Consider the following 18,108-nt stretch of genomic DNA (forward strand, 5'->3'; position numbering starts at 1 on the left):
AAACGACCAAAACAAATGGGGAAAAATGGCCAATCAAATTCTATTCCCGGAATCCTCCATTGCAAAACGAAACAATTTCACTTGTCAATCAAAACCACACCCGGAAACTCTTTTAAAAGAAATTGACTTGACAGTTATTGATTTGTACAATCGATTCTGAAACTTGTACACATTTTTGTTTCAGTTTAGTCTTTTAGAATTTAACGATTCAATGCAGCTTTTTGCAACGTTATAATGATTGTTCTCTAGTCCAATAGATGTCGCTGTACCATTTACATATCAGGTAGCAAGATGTTTTTAACCGACTATGGTAGTTCGATTCCAGAAATTTGGGAATCGACTCCGATTCCTGATTTTTAGAATCGATGGAATCGATTCAAAGAGTCGATTCCAGACTCATTTTTTTTTTGTTGCTAAAAACAAAAACAACAACAACCGGGAGGTATAGATACATCTCATAATAAACAGCTCAAAACAAAGCGTTCTTTGCACTGTTTATAATAATATGAATGACATTTTGTCAACTATTAATAGCTCCATTCTATTATTAAACCAGGGCCTAAATGCACATAGCAAAGCGCAATGCTTCAATCCCACGAGATACATTTTAGTAGATGTGCCGGTTATCACCCATGAGTTCTTGTTTAGAAACATGTTTATTGTAGTGTACAGTCCACTATCGCATGTACACTGAATAAAATGTCCAAAACATACACTTCCTGGTTCTTGTACTGGAAAGGTTTTAAACACTGTGTAAAAATAAGTCTCGCTTAGTGCAACACACTAATCAATTAAACTTCAACATACCGATTTATTTATGTGAACTGGGAAGCTGACTAAAATTTGCCATCTGCTTGTTGCAAACTTGTGTTGTAACATTGGGGAAGTAGTTATTTTAAGACAATTTGGCACGTTGATTAAAAGTTGAATCCAAAGTAAAATACCGTCAGACAATACAGGTTTTGTAAATTGTATTGGTGCAGTTAGTCTTCTGAAATGTGGGGTTCAGTGGTTGAGGAAATAAATGGAGTCCGAAAATATCAACCGGTTTCCCCGAAAAGATTCGACTCCATCGTTTCGAGTCGATTCTCGACTCTCAACGCCTCCGAATTGATTCTTTTTGGAATCGACTCCAAGCCCTACGACTCATACCAACGTTTTGCCAAAAGGAGGCAAGACAAATGCCACCGGGATGAAGTGTCTTGAACTTGTTGTTGCTCTTTTTGATAGGAGTTTAGATCAATGCAGTCAACATGAGCTCTTTCGCTGGACGCATGAAGGAGTATCCCATCATCTCCCTGGACAGATTTGATAGGGAGAATGTACACGCCAGAGCCTATTTCCTCTCTCATTGCCATAAAGGTGTGTTTTAAAGATGTTGCATTGAATTCTGCTTGTTTTATGTACTTCTCACACAGCATGGGTGGCTGAAAAGGGGTTCCTTATAATCACTACTAGTGTTCACATAACTGTTCCTGTTTAACAGATCACATGAAAGGACTGAAAGGACCTTTGCTGAAGAGAAAACTGACATTCAGGTGAGTGGAGATGAGCATACAGATTGCAACCCATATAACTTTAAAAAAAAAATACTTCCGTAACAAAAAGGTGTAATCCATCCTGATATCGGTGCCATTCACATAACAGATATTGCTATTTATTTTTCCAATTTATTGTTTATATATTACTAGTAGAGTTTGACCGATAGTGCATTTTGCTAATACGTTAATAACTAAGCTGGTGGAAAAGGCAGATAACCAGTTAATGTGCCCGATAGTTTTTAAAATGTATTTATTGACTGTTTCCTTGGTGACAGGCAAAGACATAGAAGACTTAAAGAGTCAAAAAAATAATATCCCATTAATAACCATATAACAAAAACTACAAATCGGTCCGTAACACAGACTTTTAAAACAAGCACAAAATACACCAGGGACTCTTATTTTGAAAAGTCTGTGGTGCCAATCCACACAAACGGGAAACAAAACATGCAATCCTACAGTTATCTACAATATATCACAGTATAACGTAAACATTGTCATATAGGCTAATTAATAGCTGTAATTCACCAACAGTAGATTTATCAGCGATCCAGTAATAAAAACAGACCTTTTCCCTTTTCTCCTGGAACACCGTCAAGTCAAAAGCAACATGAGCATCAACATGAACTTATGATTAACGTATATCTACTTAACAATAAAGCCTCTTTGGAGCACAATGTTTTTTATAGCTTTATTAAATGGGATAATAATTTTAAAAGGGTCGATTACACCAAAACGCAACTATCCACAGCGATATATCGGTAAAACCGATATAGCAATTGACCTTCTTATTACTTATACTTTATTCTTTTTATATAACTTATTTTTGTCTTTTGTTTAATGGCTAAAATGGCAGGATAATTGTTAGTAATTATTGCTTTATGCCATATCGATAAAACCGATATATCGGTCAACCTCTAATTACTAATACTTTATGCTTTTTATATTACTTTATTTTTGTCTTGTTTTTAATAGATAGGATGGCATGGTAATTTTCAAAAATTATTGCTTCATACCACATTATTTGCATGAGAAATAAAAAGTGAAAAATCTTTCTGAAACCTTCCCTCTCCACCAGTTTAACTGTCAAGCTGTATTGCTCATTTGTGACAAAAGAGCTCCTGCTTAGTAACCCAAAGTATGCATTCTGGCAGGATCATATTGTAAGTAGTATTAGTATACATGTTGCTTTCCATATCATTTTATTTAAAAAATGTTACCTGTTTGGACAGACTGGTATATCTGCATTGAATTCTCTGCATTTTACATCAGGTTGCCCTGGAACTGGACAGTCCAACTCACATCTCTCTGATAGATGAGATCACCGGAGAGGTGAGTGTTTAGCTTCAACTTTATTCTTTGAGTGTTTGAGAGATGAGTACAGTAGATTTCAAGTTGTATTTTCTTTTCTCTCTAGTCAGAGGATGTTGTAGTCACTTTGCTCCCAGCTGGACACTGTCCTGGATCAGTCATGTACGTTACCTTGTTAACATTGTTCTTAAAATGGATGTGTCATCCATGAGATTGAAATTAACTGTAAATTTTGATGCAGGTTTCTCTTTGAGGGCGCTCAGGGTACTGTGTTGTACACAGGAGACTTCAGACTGGCTATCGGAGATGCAGCCAGAATGGAGTACCTGCACTCTGGAGACAGGTGTGCAACAGTGTTCATTTATTTATTGATCTGTTAGTGAACAGCTACAGCACAATTTCTTAATTCATGATAGATTAGCATTTTATTTTAGGTACTAGTACATTTGAAATGTTTGTGCTTTAGGGTAAAAGACATTCAGAGTGTTTATCTCGATACTACATTCTTTGATCGCAAGTACTATCAGATCCCTAGTAGGGTAAGGATTTTTAACAGACTCACCTAAATTGCACATAGAGGTGTTGCTATCTGAACTTGGCATAACAATATGTTTGAATGTTGTAGGAGGCTTGTTCAACAGGGATAATGCAGTTGGTCCAAGACTGGATTTGTAAGAGTCCATACCATGTAGTTTGGTTAAACTGTAAAGCAGCATATGGTTATGAGTACCTATTCACCAACTTGGGACAGGAGTTCAGCTCACAGGTCAGATATTTTTCCACATGGTTGTACTTGCGTTTTCTCATCTTTAGGAGAATCTCAAAAATAAGAGCATAAAAACTATTTTTTTTAATACAGACTATGTTATTTTCATTAAAACTGTTTGTCTGCTACAGATACATGTAAACAGCTTGGAGATGTTCAAGAAAATGCCAGAAATTCTGTGTCACATGACCACTAACCGTGCAACGCAGATCCATGCTTGCAGGCATCCCAAGGCATGCTGCCATTGTTTTGCATAAGGACATAATTTGATGCATCTTGAATAAGTGGTTGTAGATTGAGATCACATTTGTGGCTCTTTGACAGGATGAAGAAATGTTCAGGGCAAACAGATTGCCATGCGGCTCCATAGCGTCAGACGGCACTCCACTAAATATCATCAGCATCAAACCCTCAACAATATGGTTTGGAGAACGGACAAAAAAGACCTCAGTTATTGTCAAGTGAGTGGAGTGTTTAATTGTGATGCAGCCTGTATATTTTCCATGAAATTTTAATTAAGGCCTTTTTTTTCTCTCCATCATTGTGACTTTCTTTTCAGGATGGGTGGCAGTTCCTATAGAGCATGCTTTTCGTTTCATTCTTCTTACTCAGAGGTGAGAATAAACCTGAGAAAAATGCAATGGCAAAACTTCAGTATAAATTAAGCCTTTGCTTATTAATTCTGCCATCAAATACTCACTCGTATACTCATAAAGTCGTACATATTTTGAACAATATTAGTGTGAGTAAATTATGTTAGAATTGTAATTTTTTGGGGAAACTATCACTTTAAGCTGGGATATTTGTTTTCTGTGATTAGGTCAAGGACTTTCTATCCCACATTTGTCCTGTTAACATCTACCCTAATGTCATTCCCTTGGGCCAAACACTGGAAGATGTCACAGAACTGTAAGGACTGACCATTCTCTTCTATGCATGATGTGCCTATTTAAAACTCTTGGGGCTTGTTTGAAGTAGTGTTTTTCCTTTTAGGTTGAAGCCACTGTGTAGAAAACACTCTGGAAGAGAAGAGATTGTCTACAAACCACTTGGAAATCTCAAAAGAACAAGAAAGAGGTGCACATCACATGGTACGAATAGGTTTCATAATTAGTGGTGTTGGCTAATGAAATATCACTATTACTTGAAAAAATTTAAACAACTCGCTAACATCAAGTATTAAAAAGGACATTTTCCATGTTCAATACAAGGTAAACTCAATCGACAGAATTTTTGGCATAATGTTGATTACAAAAAAAACTTGATTTTGACTTAATAAAAATTAAAAACAGAAAATGCAATTAAAGCCACTAATAATGGAAGTGAACGGGGCCAGTCCATAAACGTTAAAATTATACAGTTTCAAAAGTATTATGTGATTTTATGTAATTGTGATAAATTCGCTTACTGATCTTATCGGTGTGAAGTTATATCAAATATTTCAACTTCATGGTCATGACGACCTAGCGCCGGTAAACGTTTAACGCTGTGTTTTACCCCTTATTTTATAACACTAAAATAATGCTTGCACACATTGTTTACGCCTTGTGGCTATACTTTTGAAACCGTCTGTATTTTAACGTTATACAGATTGGCCCCATTCATTTCCATTGTTAGTGCTTCACTGTAATAATTATTTGTATTTTTTTGTTTTATAAATAAATGAGGGGCGAATTATTTTTTGTGGTAATGCCTCAAATGCTATCAGGACCAGGATATCAGGAGTTGACTCTTTTGAATTGGGCCAGTAAGCAACTGCATAGCAACACACTGAAAACCACTAAGAGCTTAACCATTATGCATCTTCTCCTAGGGTCAGGCAGTGATAACGACTTGTTTGATGAAGTTGCCATGGCTCCAAGGAGGCGGAAAATGGCATTGACTGATACGACCAAGGTGGCAGTAAACATACAGACTCCTAGCCCTAATAAAAATGCTCCCGATAAGGACCAAATTTACACATTCCTACAGTGTGGTCCATCTGTGCAGACTTCCAATTACATGGACTGTGCTGAATCTAACGATGATGACTGCGATGACGACGACGACGACGATGAGCTCTCAAACGTCACAGCCAAAAAACCACCTAACCCATCTGATGTTGCTTCACCACCTCCATCGGCATGCTCAGAAACGGCATGCTCAAAATTGGCCCCACCCATATCTATTCCAACCACACCCCAATCCAAGTCAGCTCCGCCCTGTTGGGATAAGTTCTTTACAGCGAAACAGGTATTGACTGATGATAGCGAGTTGGAATGTAGTCAAAATAGCCAAACCACTCAAACTCTTTCCAATGATAACACAACGTCACCTGAGCCGTTTCATGATGATGATGATGATAATAATTCCATTCACATGACCTCCTCTCAGTCCACTCATATATCAGATGCAGGTATGGAGAGCCTCAGTCAAATGGATACTGTTCTTGTCCAAGTGGATGACAGTAAGGTGGTTACTAGTGACCATTGTAACCAAGTGACCAATGGAGTCCTTCAGGATGGGACCAGCAAAGCTGGTGATGTAGTGTCAGATATGAATAATATTTGTAATGTAGAGCCCAAGACAGAGGAAGCAGCAGAACCGAAATCAGACTCGCAGGTGTCATCAGATTTTGAGCTTCCACCAACACCTGGTTCTAAAGTCCCACACCCAGAAGACCTGATAGACATTTACTGGAAGTTGGCAGCAGGGGAGGAAGTAGTCATAAGGAAAACAAATTAATTTTCTTTTTGTTGTATAACAACTTCTCATCTGTTCCGTTATTCTTTATCATGCAGTTCTGTACCTTTAGATAATGAAGTAAAAATCCTGAAGAAAATGGGTGCAACTCATAATTAAATTAATTCCAACGTGATGTAAATGCAAAGAGTATCTGTACTGAAAATAAAGTCAGGGTGCATTGTGTTCTATGACCTTTAATTGTGTGCTAGTTTCAGATGACAAAAAGGCAAACAGCTTCAAAACATATGATAAATTTGCACCTGCTGACTCTACAAGTTCATTATGTGCACCAGATAAGACCACACCAAACATGAGGTGATAGTATCAGTAAGCCACACATTCTGTAGACATGTACAACACAAACACCTGTTCTCTCTTCTCTCTCAACAACTTAAAAAAATCATAATAATTTTGCTGGTGAACAATTCCTTTAAATCCTTCAAAAAAAAATACAAAAAGTATATAATTAAAACTGTATTATAACCGAAAACAGGAATTTAACATCATATAGTGTGAAAACATGTTTGCTTGAAACAATTTAGAGAGATCTAGCACAAACAAAACCAGAAACCCTCAAACATCATCATTTGCAGGTGTTTAGGTTACAGTATGGAATTCTGTTGACAACATGATTCAAAGTTAAGATGCCGCCGCAGCTGTTTCTATGGTAATAGCCTCAGATCTGCCACTGCCCTGCTCTGTGCAAGTAACATGCAGTGAGCCATCTCTGAAAAGTAAACACAAAGTTATAACTACATACTTGTCTATGACTCCAAGTGCATTTCGATAAATTTTTATTGCACATGCATGTAATAAAAATGGCCTCTTGATTTACAAGCCTCATAAATGGCATTATGTTGTCATTACCTTTTCATTGTTAGCACCGTAACAATGTCATGCATCTCATCTTTAGGTTCCAGGTCTTTAAGCACAACCTAAAAAACAGCCAGACAACCAATTACATTTTAACCATTTAAGATCTGAAAGTGTTTTTAAAGATTCCATGATGCAGTGGGATGCCCAAGAGTAATGGCTTATAACTCTTAAATGAGGGTACATTTTTTGGTATCGTTTAAAAAAAAAAAAAGATATGGATTATGATAAATTACGAGAATCTCAGCCTCTCAGGGTGAATAATCACCCAAAAACTTGAGGCAAATATTTACTTTTGTTATTTTTCTAATTTTACATTATATATCTCAAGGTAGCTCTGCTTTTGTTTTGTTCCCAATAATGTCACATGTAAAAAGTAAAATTGTGTCAATACAACCAAGCAATCAAATTTATAGCATTACAAAAATAATTTATCCTAGTGTCTAAAAGCCTCTCCAAACAAATAGAACATAATTGCACAAGACTAATCACACATACGAATACAAAAACGACTAAAGGTATTCTATCTTTCCAAAGCATGCAGGTATGAGTTACTCTCATTGTTTCATTCGGTGTCATTTGAGCTACTGAGTCTGTGTCATGTACTACGCCATATCCTAGTAGCCATATGTAATTACAATGAATGATCCTCTCTGCCCATATTTGAATGACTGCCATCTCTGGTTGCAGCAATTTGAATCCTAATATGATTGGTTTAGCTTTTCATGACACTGAACAACCTTCTACATAATTTCCGATGAAGCTGATCTGATCCTGGAAAGTTGACGTGTTTTAACCAGATAGCACATTCTGTGCTGTGTGCACATTGTGCTTTGTGTGGATTATCTAATGATCTATGCACCGGATTATATTGTGTGTGGGCTTGTTTTAACGGGAATCCCCTTCTCTATGGAATGGTATGTGATATGTTGTTCTGTTTATTTTAAAGTTATAAATGAAAATGTAGCTCATAAGCAATACCTGTTTACATGCATGTCAAAGACATGTACTTTGCTATTACTCTCTATATTTTGATCTGTGAGTAAAGCAAAGAGGCAGGTTGTATTCGAATCTTTGAGAGCTTTCCAATAACATATGACACATGGCTATTTGATCAGTTTGATGTTTTTATCATTTACAAATCAAATGTGCAGTGCAAAATCATTATTAAATTATCAAAACAGAACACTTCTGATTTGTCAAAGCACTTGTCCAGTTTTGGTCATAACGCCTACATACACTGTAAATTACAGCTTCTAAGCTATACAACAATACCTATTTTGAGTTGGTAAAGACTGTAGTTATTAATATTTAGATCATTGATTTTTCAGCATAGCCAATCCAAGCTTAAAGATTTAAAGCCTTGCTGTGATACATTTTAGGGAAAACAATCTGTCAATGTTTTCCCAATCAATAAAGGTTGAATATCTTTAATTTAAGTTTTTATCTAAAATGTCTGTTAAAAAGGGTGCCAACCTGTGCGATTGCTTGCTGTGCCTGGTACAGCTCCAGACAAACTGACGACAGGCTGCCAGGGCCCTGTAGTGCGTGTTGGCGGCGGGCAGGGAGAGGTGTGCCAGATGGAAACAAAACTGTGAAAACCTCCACTCCGGAGTCATCCACCTCCTGAAAAATAAAGACAGAAATCAATAGAATCAGAAACGCAATGTACCATTTAATAACCCATATGAAATTAAGCACTTTTTATTCTTTTACTGTATTGTGTTCCTCACCTTAACGGTGATGTCACTGGCACAGCAGTCTATAGTGATGGAATCTTCTCCAAGTGCCAGGCTGTCTTTTCCCACCAGGATGCCCGCCTGTATGGCAGCACCCACCGGAATCACCTCATCTGGGGGGATGGAGTTTAACAGCTCTACGTCTTGGAATAAGTCCCTGATCATCTGTTGCAGCTTAGGTATACGGGCCGACCCTCCACACAAAACCACCTTAGACAGGAAAAATACAGCAAAATCTTTATTCAAATATTTTTAATGCAATGCACGCTATAAAAACTGGTTTAATCTACTAATTAGATGGGAAATTTGTATTCCAAAAAAATAAATAAATAATAAAATCGCTCTAATACACCGTAAGCCTACAAGCAGGGTTCCATTTTTTTGTCTTCAGAAGCGATATGAAAGGTGTGTGTGAGAAACAGATCAATATTTTAAGTTCTCTTTTACTCTAAATTCTTCTCCCTGCCCAGTAGGTGGCAATATGAACGAAGAATCGCCAAAAACAAAAGAAGAAAACTCTTAAGAGAGAAGAGTGCCAGATTTATAGTAAAAAATAAATAAATAAAACAAAAGACAAATATTGATCTGTTTGTCACCCACACCTATCATATTGTTTCTGAAGAGATCGATTTAACCACTGGAGTCAAATGGATTACTTTAATGCTGCCTTTGGGCCAAGTTCACTTGCATTGTATGGACCTACAGAGCTGAAATATTCTTCTAAAACATTTGTTTGTGTTCAGCAGAAGAAAGTCGTACACATCTGGGATGAAATGGGGGTGAGTAATTGATGAGAGCATTTTTCTTTGGGTGAACTATCCCTTTAAGTATTTTGTAGTGACGCATACATACAAAAATAAAAAATAACTAGAAATTTCCATTACTTTTTCAGTCAATTTCAAAACTCCCTGATATTTTCATGTCTTCCATTATTGAGGGAACAAGTCTAAATACTAATGGCATGGTGCACACAAAACAACTGCCTCCTCTATTGGCGATCAGGTGTATTACCTTGTTGACATCTGAGGTGGAGAGGTTTATTTGTTCAAGGAGACTTTTAATTGGCTGAATGCTCTTAGTAAAGAGGCTAGAGCATATCAGCTCAAAGCGGGCTCTAGAAAGACAAGCAAAATATTCAAGCATCATTCAGTGGTCAGAGGTCAAGCAACCGGTACAATTTTTCAGTATAATACAGAAAACAACTTTAGATCTCCATTATCTCACCTGGATACATTGCACTCAAAATCCATGCCGTCAAAGAGCGAGTCCACAAAGCAGTTGGCACTGCCCAGGGTGGAGAGTGTGTGTTTGGCCATATCAGCACTATTCATGAGCTTTAGCATTGCTCTGGGGTTACTGGTCACATCCTGCTTAAATGTCCTGAAGATACATAAAAAAAAAAATCATAAACACAGTAAGAATCAACATTGAAACATTTGCCACACTTAATGCATGACTGTCTTTGAATTTATGGCATGTTAGGAAATGTTTTCAAGCTAAACATGATTATTTGGACACTTTCTGATTGTCAAACTTTGTGGAACATGTTGTTGATGATGCTTGAAAGTGTGACTTAGAGGTTTAAAAATGTCCAAATACTTTCTAGTGGAGCACAAAAGAGCTACTGACTTTTTGAACTCTCCTGCGAGGTACTTTGCCAGCTCATGTGTGAAGCTCTCTCCTCCCGTACTGTGATCCGTCTGTGTCGCGAGGACACGGTACATTCCACTGTTCACCTCCAGGATAGTGACGCTGAGCGATGTGCCTCCAAGTTTGTACACCAGGACATGACTGTGGTTTAAAAGAGGAATATGAATGATTGGAACAAAACTGAGTCTGACAGAACTAAGTATTAAGGATTTATCCGAATCAAAATGTCAAATTGCAGAAAATGCTAAAACCCTGTACCTTTTTCCTAATGCGGAGTCCTGTCCAATGCCATAGGCTAGAAGAGCAGCAGAGGGCTCATGTATCAGCCTAAGAACATTGAACCCGGAACCTTCGGCAGCTTGCCTACAACACAACAACATGATTCTTACAAAAACATCCCCACCAAAAATACACCTTATGAAGTCGGATGACTGATCAATTGACATTAGCATTAACCTGACATTTTAAAACTAAAGTCTCTGCATTAAGCCACATACCGGAGTGCATTCTTCTGCATCTCTCCAAACTCAAAAGGCACTGTTATGACTGCATCTTTCACATCTGAACCTAAGGCTGACTGGGCCGTCTCTGTAAAGAACATAAAAATTTAAATCATTGATACACATTAAACATTCTGACTATAAAGTAATTGTTTAAGAATTCAGACAAACATACCTTTCATTTTATGAAAGATCAGTTTAGCTACATCTTCAGGTGACACATACTTGGTTGTCTCTCCCGCATCGATTTCATACCTGGGCAGGTCGCGTTTATTGACAACCTAGGAATGAGTGAGAAAATACAAACCTTTTAAATGAGCACTCCCTTTGAGTGAACTCAATGAGTGAACTATCCCTTTAAGAACCATGAGAAGCATGTACTCACAATGCATTTGCTTTCTTCTCTGTGTGTCTGAGCATCTGGGTCATCATAGCTGAGGGAATAGGACAATTTCTGACCCATGAGTCACAGAAAAATCTGACTTGTGTCAAGTGCATGATAAGTCCAATAAACTTATAACTGACAACAATCATTAATTCTAAACTATCCTTAATGTTATACAATACTGTATCAACAGATTAGTGTTACACCTGAAATTAATGAATCACTACATACTTTATAAATAAGAATCTATCCTCAGATAAGTAATTTGAAACAGAAGACAGGAGAAAACTGGTTAAATTCAGATCACACCACATAACCTACCTTCTGCCCAAAATCTGCTTCACTTTCACAACTGTATTGGCAGCATTTCGTATTCTCCCCTGCTTAGCTGCAATTCCTACAATCTATAAAAACAAAATAATGAGAAAACAAACCATCAGACCATCCTATCTATACCCTATAAACCTTGCTTCATCCATCAAAACTTATTTTACTTACACAGAAATTAAACTTGAGCTATAATCACGGAATATGTGATGAGAATAAGTGCTGATAGTGTTATTAGTTATGCAGTCGTCTGATGAGACAAATGCCTACTGATTCTCACAGACTGTACCCATCTCTAAATGGGATAACTTACCTGTTCAGTGTCCCTGTATGCCACCACAGCGGGTGTGACTCTGTCGCCTGCATCATTGGCAACAACATCTGCTCGCCCATCCTGCGAGAAAACAGTGAATCTTCAATTTTATTACAAACCTGTTAGGGTTTGAATGGATAACCATTCTTTATTCAGCATCATAATGACTATATGTGCCGAGCTAAATAAACATAGCTCAACTAGACTCGTTGGTTGGCTAAATACATGCGTTTATTTAACATATATTTAAGTAAAATAATTCATTATCACAACAACTTTACCTTGAAAACGGCAACACAGGCACATGTGTAACCAAAGTGCACCCCAATGGCAGCCATGCTTGCGAAGAATGCCACCGGAAGCCGGTAGTCATATGCAAATGTAAAAGGACGGTCTTATGTGCCCTGTCAAATGACGGGCGGACTCCTTAAACTACTAGCCAATCAGAGCGCTACAAATCTGAAGTGACAGGACCATTGGCGAATAGGAGCCAAGATAGCAAACACTCATTTATATTCATGAGGAAAGCGATACTTGATTGGAAGATTTATTAATATTCACAATCAAAGCGCTACCTGATTGGTCAGAGAAACTAAAACTAAACCCTAAACGTTTTACAGACCAATCAGGTATCCTCATAAATATGACTGATCATCCCCTGCCACACTATAAGTACGTTTCGGAAATCCGTTGGTCTTGTAAGCGGTGTGTTGTGGGTATTGAAGTATTCACTAAACTGCGTCTCTGAGTACACACGCGCATTTTAAGCGCATTGAGCCATGCCTTTAAACAACTCCTTTGCCAGCCCGTTTCTTTTGCTTTTGTTTGTTGTTTTATTCTCAGTAACTGATGGAGAGGAATGCGAAGGTGAGGTTGGTCGTATTGGGTTTCAATGCACATGAGCCCCTGAGTTTAAAAATAGTTGTGCACTGTGTTTGGCTATTTTGCGCATGAGTGCATGAGTGTCCTCAGTGAGTAAATATATATAAATTAAATCAACATTTAAGAGGAAAGGAACTGGCTTTGGGTTGCATACTTTAGTTTAGGTAACGTAGTTTTTACAGCACTTAAACCCCAATTATACTGTAGCAAAACCATTTTTGACTAGTCTAAAAAAAAAAAAAAAAACATTTGGAAACAGCAGTAATGCAGCAGTTTTGAGTGCTGTGGTTTGGTTATTAATATGCTTTAACATTTATAACTACAAAAGTGCATTGCTATATTGTAGCAGAAACTTATGTTATGTTTGAAATCCAAACTAATCATAAACAGTTAGGCTAGCAGTTATAGCTGTGTTATAGATGGGTAGATACAATTATGTATATTAATGTATAATCTATGTTTTGCAGTGTGTGTCGGGTTTCTGGGGCGCCTTTATAACTCATTGGTGATCAGACACAAAGAGCTGACCCCAGAGCTAGTGGAGGAGGGTTTGATCAGAGCGTGTGCTGAAGCTACAGGAAAAGAAAACCGACTAGTAATAACCTCACAAAAACAAGCACACTTTTGTACTTTCTCTGATTTAGAATAACTGAGATTTCTAGTCCATCTTTAGAGACCAGTCTTTTGGTTTCAGCAATACAGAGTAGACATATTGTATTCAGCTGATCACAATATTTAGCTTGATATGTTTAATGCCATCTTACCTTAGTGTTATTACCTGGGAGCCTCCAGTGATGCAGCAGCCAAAGCAACGGGTGAGGTGAGCCGCCCCCTCAGTGCACATGTTCCTGTCCACAAAATCTGCCTAAGACTTCAGCACATGGACGGACAGATCTGTGAGCTCAGATATGGTAGGTGTTGGTAAAGATGTTGACATGTAAAACAAACTTTTAAAAGGGTAAAAGAGTTCAATGTACTTTGCAGACATAATACTACATTCACAATCTGGTTTCGTCCTGTTTTTTTTTTCTGTTTTTTTTTTTTCACTAAAAGCATGTAGACTTTTATTTTTTATTTTTTGTTTAAAAACACATTGATTAACACCTTTCATCCACATTGAAACTGTGTTCCTCTACCTAAAACAGAGACTTCCAAAAACGCTCTCCATAAATGCGTACTTGACGTTAGTATACTGAAAACTGAGTTTTGAAATGAAAGCAGATTAGTGTGGATGGGGCACAAGCTGCAAAAATTCATAATTCAGGTAATCTTGACACATCAGAACTGTCATTACATAAACAATGCCCACATTTATATATCAACACATATTCACCTATTCTGTGATTTGGCTCCTTATTCTTTTGATCTAGAGAGATTAAACAAGTCATAATGTAAGTAATTTACATATAAAAATCTTAAAGATAGTTTAATTTAATGTCAGATAGAAGGTGGAAAATGGTTATATAAAACTTAATTAAAAGGGTCTTGACATGTTCCAATTTTCTTTGAACTTTTGACATATATGAGGTAATTGTACTATAAAAACATACAGTAAGTTTCAGAACTCAAATCTTCCTCCTCACTGCAAAAAGGGCATTTGTTGAAATCAAAGTTGCCAAAATGACTCCTTACTTCCTCCACATTGTGATGCCACACCGTGGAAGCCATTTGCATCTGACCACCTCCACAGCAACACATCAATGCCTAATTTACCTTTAATCACTTCTGTAGGAGAGAGCAGGTCAGTCAAGAAAAGAGAGCAAATCAGAGCAGTGGGTGTTTACTGTCAAGTCTTAAAAGAGGAGCAGTACCAAACCAGAGTGTTTCTGACAGAATGAGGGAGGAAAATTATCATGTTTTACAAATGTTTGACTGTTTTCTTTTTTGTGCACAAAACAAAACTATACTAATATTATAAGTGAACCTCAGGGAACATCTCAAAATGATAAAACAAGGCATGCCACTACCAGGGAAAATAATAAACTGATAAAATGTTTTGGAATATGGCTTCTTTAATGGTAAATGTCAGCATTAACTAAAAGTTTTACATTAACAACAAACACATTCCTGTATTATTATAATGTAATAATGTCTTATGGATTAATTTGTCTTGTGTGGTTGTGTGTTTCAGAACGTCCAGTGCTTGACTGGAGCAGAGATTCTTTGTTTAAAATGCGCGTGCTTGAACTGAAGAAAGTGTTGGCGTCTTGGGGGGAGGAGTGCAGAGCCTGTCTTGAGAAGAGTGAATTTATAGATCTCATCCAGAAGGTGGCCTCTAAACACAGCACAGCGCAGCACAGAACACATTCAGAGGAGTTCTGAGGGCCTCCTCGTGCAGCTCCATGCTGGGGACACGGAGTATTAATGAGAGGGCCTACTCGTGCAGCTCCATGCTGGGGACACATGGCTGTAATGGGAGGAGCTGCACTTGTAGCTGCGCTCAGGGACACTGTTGATGTTGCACTGAGATTAACTTATATTGCTCTTCATAGTAATCGTTACGAAAGGTTAATGTGCAATCTGTGCACTCTTCCCCTGTCTCTCATTCTCCTGTACTGCTGTAAGCCTTTTCTCCTTCGTACTCAGAATAAATGATTAAGATTAATAGTTTCTGTGATTAAGAGGTTGCTTGCAGAGAGGCTGGCTGGTTTGCTTTACAAGCCATTTAAGCATCAATTTAACCATCAATTTAAGCAACTTAACCATCAATTAAGCTAACTTCAGTTAAGTACATCCCCATTATATTACTGTTATACAAAAACAAAATCTCAATCGCTTTATTGTATTGGGAACAAAATCTGTTTTATCTAAATTGCATTTATACATCATGGATATATTTTGTTGTACCTTTGATTTATGCTGATTTAAATACAAAAATCATGTATTATGCTTATTTAAAATACTGTGATACAGTAAAAAAATATATTGTATACAGTGTAAAGAGTGCAACCATCTGCTTCCGAAAGGAAAAATGTCATTCATCAAAAAATGTTTTTTAAATAACATTTAAAGACAGACTATGCATGAGCTACGAAGTTGTTAATCAATGGAATATGTGGAATAGTGGAATTTGAGGTGAATAAATAAAAAAGCTGCTAACAAAGCGTGCCAAGAGAGCTATGCAGTGAATGGCCACTACCATAATTAATTGTAAATTATGTTATCGTGTCAATCTCCCTACACTCGCAAACTTTTATGTTTCTTGGCTTAATTCTTTAATGAAGGATTTTATGTTGCACTCTATTAAAGTATTAATAATCACCATTGGCAGTAATGGAAATTGCAGGTTAAAATGAGAACAAAAATGAAAATTTAGGGGAAATGTTTTCATAAATATGTTATAATGCAATATTAAAGGTCTTAAAAATATGCTTAATTTTCTTTTGGGGTGAAACGTGGCCGGGACATGTTTTCGTGAGATTAATTTGTGTACATTTGTGTGAATTTCTTTTGTTTTGTTGTTGATAAAATCAGTATCTGTCTTTGCCTGTTTGTTTAAAGAATATTCCGGGATCAATACAATAAACAGCATTTGTGTTATAATATTGATTACCACAAAAAAAAAAAAAAAGACTTGTTCCTCCTTTTCTATAAAAAAAAAGAAATCGTGGTCAGAGTGAGGCACTGTGGTGATGGGTACGTGGCTGAGTGAAGTCTGTGGAGAGCGAGGCCGTGAGGAAGAACGGTAAGGATTGACACCTGTGGGAAATTATCTCTAACATCTATTTGTGTTTGCAGTGAGAGCTGAGAGGGATATAAAAGAGCAGTCCAGTCCGCTGGAGGAGAGACATGCGCAGCAGAGTGTTCTGTGTGTTTTGTGTTGTGCAAACCTTATTGTGTTAGCTGAGAAAGTTTGTAAAATAAAAGATGTTGAATGTTTACACGGCTCTTGCTTCCTGCTTGAGAAGAAAGTCAGAGACCTTGTCACAGTGGTGCCGAAACCAAGGATTTGGAGGAAGTTACGGCTTCATGGAGTCCTCATCCTTCGCCGAGCTGATCAAGACCCTCGCCAGCACCCACCATACGCAACATCATGCTCTGCTAGTGCTGCGCCAGGAACAGGAGCTCAAGCAGAGGACCGGCAGGTGCTATGGAGCTTGATACCCCAGGGGGCTTCTACTGGCTCAACCTCGGTCGCCACCCCCTCCATGATCCACTTCACGCTCAACAACCTGAAGGCATTCGTGGAGCGGTTTGAGCATGCTGTGGATGCAGCGGGATGGCCAGTGTCCCAATGGGTGGTCCAACTGCTTTCACTCTTGTCAGGAGAAGTGCAACTAGCAGCCCAACAACTACCTGTCGCCAACCTCCTGGGGTATCAGGACTTGAAATGTGACATCTTGCAATGGAGTGGCCACAGTGCAGAGCAGCACCGCCTGCGCTGAGGCTGGGCGAGCTTGGCCTCCCGTTTTACTGCCCAACAGTTCTGTGAGTCCGTGACAGCAGAGCAGCAGGGAAAATTGGGATGAGGGACCTTCAAACAGCAAAAATTTTATTCAATACGTTCTTGACCTGAGATCAAAACTCCACATACTGAGTTAATTAACAAAGGAGAATTTGCTCCAGGTTAAAGAAGTCAAATCCGTCTGTATAATAGGGGTACTCGGCTACAGGAATTTGCACCGGGAGATAAAGTCCTTGTATTACTCCCCACATCGAGCTCTAAATTACAGAGGTCACGATTTCCCACCTCAATCTCCTAAAACCGTGGAGAGAGGCTTTGATGATGGTGGTTCCAGAGAGGGAGGAGCTCGGACTGAGGTGAACTTAAAAGCCACTGATCAAGTCACCCCGGTCACTTGTGGACACCACCTCTCACTGTCACAAGTCACGGAGCTTGCCAGATTGCAAGGAGAATTCTCAGATGTGCTCTGGCCTCTTCCCGGTTGTACGAATATCAAAGAGCACCATATCGAAACCACCCTAGGGTTAGTGGTATGAAGTTGTCCCTACTGATTACCCGAACACAAAAAAGTGGTTCGGGTAGAATTAAAGGCCATGCTAGATATGGGGGTAATAGAAGAATCCCACAGTGACTGGGCCAGCCCAGTGGTGCTGGTTCTGAAGAGTGACGGCTCGGTCTGGTTCTGTGTGGAT

General features: G+C 38.1%; 3 protein-coding genes across 3 annotated transcripts; 2 read left to right on the plus strand and 1 right to left on the minus strand.

Moving 5' to 3' along the window:
- Positions 1–1,138: 1,138 nt before the first annotated feature.
- Positions 1,139–6,525, plus strand: LOC127637412 (protein artemis-like). The gene is made up of 14 exons (XM_052118449.1): positions 1,139–1,362; positions 1,487–1,538; positions 2,620–2,704; positions 2,814–2,873; positions 2,959–3,014; positions 3,094–3,195; positions 3,319–3,391; positions 3,478–3,618; positions 3,750–3,851; positions 3,943–4,079; positions 4,178–4,232; positions 4,439–4,527; positions 4,612–4,709; positions 5,432–6,525. The coding sequence occupies exons 1-14, from the start codon at positions 1,254–1,256 to the stop codon at positions 6,340–6,342; spliced, it is 2,070 nt and encodes a 689-aa protein (XP_051974409.1). The 5' UTR covers positions 1,139–1,253; the 3' UTR covers positions 6,343–6,525.
- hspa14 (heat shock protein 14) lies at positions 6,512–12,487 on the minus strand. Its single transcript, XM_052118450.1, has 14 exons — positions 12,411–12,487; positions 12,130–12,210; positions 11,811–11,893; positions 11,490–11,538; positions 11,280–11,385; positions 11,102–11,192; positions 10,863–10,967; positions 10,584–10,745; positions 10,179–10,334; positions 9,966–10,068; positions 8,949–9,164; positions 8,692–8,841; positions 7,210–7,277; positions 6,512–7,069 (listed from the first exon to the last, which is right to left on the minus strand). Exons 1-14 carry the CDS (start codon positions 12,465–12,467, stop codon positions 6,982–6,984), a joined length of 1,515 nt encoding a protein of 504 aa, XP_051974410.1. The 5' UTR covers positions 12,468–12,487; the 3' UTR covers positions 6,512–6,981.
- Positions 12,488–12,849: 362 nt separating this feature from the next.
- Positions 12,850–16,819, plus strand: cdnf (cerebral dopamine neurotrophic factor). Its single transcript, XM_052118980.1, has 4 exons — positions 12,850–12,996; positions 13,479–13,606; positions 13,781–13,922; positions 15,143–16,819. The coding sequence occupies exons 1-4, from the start codon at positions 12,909–12,911 to the stop codon at positions 15,331–15,333; spliced, it is 549 nt and encodes a 182-aa protein (XP_051974940.1). The 5' UTR covers positions 12,850–12,908; the 3' UTR covers positions 15,334–16,819.
- The last annotated feature ends 1,289 nt before the right edge of the window (positions 16,820–18,108 follow it).

The sequence above is a fragment of the Xyrauchen texanus genome, chromosome 45 (genome assembly GCF_025860055.1).
Source record: "Xyrauchen texanus isolate HMW12.3.18 chromosome 45, RBS_HiC_50CHRs, whole genome shotgun sequence".
Lineage (NCBI taxonomy): Eukaryota > Metazoa > Chordata > Actinopteri > Cypriniformes > Catostomidae > Xyrauchen > Xyrauchen texanus.

Excerpts from the sequence above, each read along its gene's own strand:
- LOC127637412 (XM_052118449.1), top strand. The coding sequence starts at position 1,254 with ATGAGCTCTTTCGCTGGACGCATGAAGGAGTATCCCATCATCTCCCTG. Across the intron at positions 3,619-3,749 it reads GACAGGAGTTCAGCTCACAG|ATACATGTAAACAGCTTGGA; the intron begins GTCAGATATTTT and ends TGTCTGCTACAG. Across the intron at positions 4,528-4,611 it reads CTGGAAGATGTCACAGAACT|GTTGAAGCCACTGTGTAGAA; the intron begins GTAAGGACTGAC and ends TTTTCCTTTTAG.
- cdnf (XM_052118980.1), top strand. The coding sequence starts at position 12,909 with ATGCCTTTAAACAACTCCTTTGCCAGCCCGTTTCTTTTGCTTTTGTTT. Across the intron at positions 12,997-13,478 it reads TGATGGAGAGGAATGCGAAG|TGTGTGTCGGGTTTCTGGGG; the intron begins GTGAGGTTGGTC and ends TATGTTTTGCAG. Across the intron at positions 13,923-15,142 it reads GATCTGTGAGCTCAGATATG|AACGTCCAGTGCTTGACTGG; the intron begins GTAGGTGTTGGT and ends TGTGTGTTTCAG.
- hspa14 (XM_052118450.1), bottom strand. The coding sequence starts at position 12,467 with ATGGCTGCCATTGGGGTGCACTTTGGTTACACATGTGCCTGTGTTGCC. Across the intron at positions 11,193-11,279 it reads GATCTTTCATAAAATGAAAG|AGACGGCCCAGTCAGCCTTA; the intron begins GTATGTTTGTCT and ends TGTTCTTTACAG. Across the intron at positions 9,165-9,965 it reads CCACCTCAGATGTCAACAAG|GTGGTTTTGTGTGGAGGGTC; the intron begins GTAATACACCTG and ends TTCCTGTCTAAG.